This window comes from Cynoglossus semilaevis, chromosome 4 (genome assembly GCF_000523025.1).
Source record: "Cynoglossus semilaevis isolate Cse_v1.0 chromosome 4, Cse_v1.0, whole genome shotgun sequence".
Lineage (NCBI taxonomy): Eukaryota > Metazoa > Chordata > Actinopteri > Pleuronectiformes > Cynoglossidae > Cynoglossus > Cynoglossus semilaevis.
Genome location: NC_024310.1, coordinates 16,736,561 through 16,740,458, shown reverse-complemented (window position 1 = coordinate 16,740,458; position 3,898 = coordinate 16,736,561). Strand labels below are relative to the sequence as shown.

The 3,898-nt window shown below is 46.5% G+C and overlaps 1 protein-coding gene across 1 annotated transcript in view; it reads right to left on the bottom strand.

Annotated features, from left to right (window-relative positions):
* Positions 1-1,451, bottom strand: part of LOC103378448 (protein jagged-1b) — a 39,388-nt gene extending 37,937 nt beyond the window's left edge. Inside the window, exon 1 of the mRNA XM_008309662.3 lies at positions 585-1,451. Coding sequence (XP_008307884.1) covers positions 585-755 — 171 coding nt within the window. The 5' untranslated portion in view covers positions 756-1,451. The remainder of the gene's footprint in view (positions 1-584) is intronic.
* Between the last annotated feature and the right edge of the window lie 2,447 nt (positions 1,452-3,898).

Below are 3,898 nucleotides of genomic sequence, written 5' to 3'. Positions count from 1 at the left end.
CCTGCTGCTACAGATAAACAGCCAGAAGATGAGAAACGAATTTGAAATCCTGCAATAATAATTGACAGTGAGTGCACCAGCAGGCACGAGGCAGGCAGATAAAATGACTGCTTTATTAAAGTGTGGATATGGAGTGGATGCTGCAGGAGCAGAGGGTGTGAGAAGTCCACAAAAAATAGGTTTTCATAACTGAGGAGCCTGGAATAAATCAATACAACAGCTGTAGGTAGGTGCCTGGTGCATCTGTGCTCGGTATAGTCGACTGTAATAATTCAGAGGCCACATGATGACACTTTCATGTATATAAAAAAATCATAGTTTTATAAATGAAACCCTGACCCCCGGTCAGCGGGTGTGAATGAAACCCAGGATTACACGTTTATGGAAACCAACGGCTGGAACAACAGGTGGTTCGAGCGTCACGGAGACGCAGTAATGTCACAGACAGTGTGTGTGTCAGTCCATTACTGTCTGTTGTCACGCAGCTGTGATGAAGCCACACCGGCTGAACCATTGTTAAAAGTCCAGCTCCAGCCTCTAAGGAGACCACGGCGCCTGAAAATAGCCCTTAATCGGTGGCTTACCTGCGGGTGCATCGTCAGCGCCACGAGAAAAATCACGAGGCGGTGCAGGTGGAGGTGGAGGTGGAGGTGCGGTCGGTGTCGGTCCCTCCACATGTCTGCCCTCGGGTTGATCTTTGCGCTCCAGTTCCTGGGATCCAGGCGAGTCCTCCCGTGCGCGCCGCGGCTCTCCATCACATGCGTAAAGGGTTTGGGTAGAAAGTGCGTCGCGCGCTTTGGTGGAGATGGTGACGGCGGTGTCGATGGAAGCCCCCCTCTTTCCTCGTCCCTCCTCCCTGCTGCCCTCCTTCTCCGGTCTTAAACCTTAAAACTCCCGCAGAGACACTTCATTGCGTCGGACTGTGAGAAACCATAACGACCCCAGTCTCCGCTTTGATTTATCCCCCACCCTCCTCCCTCCTCCTGCTGCGACCCACCCACTCACACACACACTTAGACCCACACACACACACACCTGATCACCCCTTTATTGCCGCTGTGTCCGAAGCAGGATTGTCCACTGGGAATACCACATGCAAATGCACACGCGCAGCAAACACAAACACGGCGCCTCTGAGCTGGATCTCTCCCACCACCTGCGTTAAGAGGCTTTAAAGGTCCAATCTGCCGTTTCACTTGACTTGAACTCTCATCCTAATTAGCAGACACAACATCTCCTCCTTCCTATTACGTTGTTCTCCCAGCCTGCCCCGCGTACAGAAAAGAAAACTCGGCACTAGGCGTAGATGTTCACCGTATTGAGCGCGGAATGATTGGAGAGCGGTCGCCAAAGTTGCGCGTCTTCGGCGGAGTGACTTCATTCACGTTACGCACATCTCTTCATCCAAGCGGCTGGATCGTCATTTGTCAACCCGATATGAAGCCCGGCGGCGATAGAGATAGTGTGGGAGGGGGGAGGGGAGGGGGGGGAGAGGGGGGGGGGGGGGAGAGAGAGAGAAGGAGAGCACAGAGGGTGTGTCCTGAGGCAGGGAATATCCGTCTTTCAGCTCTTGTCTAGATGGTTCCCAGCGCGCAGCAGCGCTCTCATCCCATTCTCTCTCTCTCTGTCTCTCTCTCTCTCTCTTCTTCCTACTTTCTTTAAAACACCTGTAAACCAGCCTAAAGTTGTTGCCCCCCCCCCCTCCCCATTCTATACACATTTACGCATGGGATTACGCTGAATGCGTGTCGGATCTCACATCACCGTGGGTTTTCTGTTTCCTCCCCACCTTCACCTCGCCGGTTCCTCTCCTCCGGTTTCAGTGCTCCGCTGTCCCTCGGCTCACTTCAAAGCTCCGCCGCAGCATTTAAGCGGCTGCGCATTTTTCGCTGTGGCCCGAGTGGCCTCTGAACGTTTCTGTGGCAGGGCTTTGAAGCTGAGGCCATCCATCACTGCAATCATCTGTGCCAATGATGAAGCAGTGAAAGTTGTTTACTAGAGCCACCGCCGTCACCTTCTTCAAATTTGTGTCAAGAGCAGCGGAGCACTAAGCAACTTTGGGCTTGTGGTCAGTTGGTCATTCTCACCTCTGACCTCTTTCCTCAAGAGGTCAGAGGTGAGAAGCTGCATGACTTCTGACACAGCACAGCATTGCACAGAACCAAATGTGACCTCTGCTTTTGACCCATCAAGCTCAGAGCACCTCAGTCCGCTTCCTTAACCACTGAGCCACCACTGCCCCTAAAAAACTTGATTCCACTGGGGCTCGAACCCAGGACCTTCTGCGTGTAAAGACATGATAACCGCTACACTATGGAACCTTCTGGATATCCAACCCTTAATTAATCATCCTCATACTTCCCTATTTTCCTGCAGTAATAAATGGATTTGTGCCCCCACCCACACCGAGGTTGTTGAGGGACGGCATATGTTGTGCTTCACCCTAGATTTTTCTCTAAATGGGATTTTAGTTCACAAAAACCTACAACATTTCAGCTGGCTACATCCATATGGTCCACATTTTCAAAGCTGTTGTTACTCATAGATGAGGAATCCCAATGTCATTTCATGTACCTATAGCTAATGTATTTTGAATTATACATAGTGGGAACAACTGAGTTAAACCACATTTCCACTGGGTGATGATGGTTTCCCTGGGTCGTTACCTCCTCAAACTATTCCCTTCTTTGAATTACATTATAGTCCGCCTCTGTGTGTTTGGACAGCTGCTGGCCTGCCTAGCCTATATTTTACGCGTTAGCCTAGCGATGCTTCATAAAGATGACGAGAAAGAGAGCTGCATCTTGCACAGACCAGTATTGGCGCCAATCACATGGCATATTTTCCACATTTGACCTCTGGTTATTCATCATGACCCTGACACAATGTGGCTTCTTTATCATAAGAAATCTAATGAGATTCAGCCTCCGTCCTCCTCCTCCTACAGCTTAAGGTCTATCACGGTCTTGTTGTTCAAGAGCTTCCCTGACAACCGCTGGTGTTTCCGTGGCCTGGTGCTCTACAGTGACCCCGCAGCAGAACAGAGGGCTCTTGAGGACCAACGTCTCAATTTGCATAAAAGAGCAGTGACCTCAAAACATGAGCTGAATTTTAAGTTAGTGTCCAAAAACACATGGGGACATACAAGTAGTAGTTCTGCTCAGAAGGTGCTGCTACTGATGCTGTTTGGGGTTCACCTGCAGCGGGCTCTGCCTCTCCTCCCCCTGCTCTCTATATTTGTCTCAACATAAGAACGTGAAGTGTTGGATCTTTGGCACCATCTAACGGCCACACGTCTAAACAATTTGCGGCGTTATAAACGATGTGCGTTTAAAACTTGATGGAAATGAGTACGATCATCATATTTAAAATGAATTCATTTTTCAAAAATAAAACACCTATAAATAGACTTAGTTATTTTATAGGTGTTGGTTAAGTTATTATTGATCCCAACAGTATGGTGTTTTAAATCTAGATAGATAACACTTTTTCTGCCCAACATTGTTTTTTTAATTAATTTTAAATCTAGATAGATAACACTTTTTTTTCACTTTTTTTTAATTATTTTTTTTTTAAAATGTATAACTTATTATATTATAATACTATATAACTATAACTTGTTTTTATTTAATTATTTTTTATCTTTATGATACCTTCCACAACATAAACTGTTGAGTTTTCTTGTTACTTGTTCATTATAATCTATAACAATAACAGAATATATACAAATGTATACTGCATATATGTCAACGTATGTATATATACACACACATACAGTACATGTATATGTCCATAAATACATGTAAATATAGATAAAATGCATCTGATTTAACAGGTCAAACACTAATGTTTACATTTACTCTGAAGCAGCACTGACAAGAAGGCCAGTCCAGTCTGA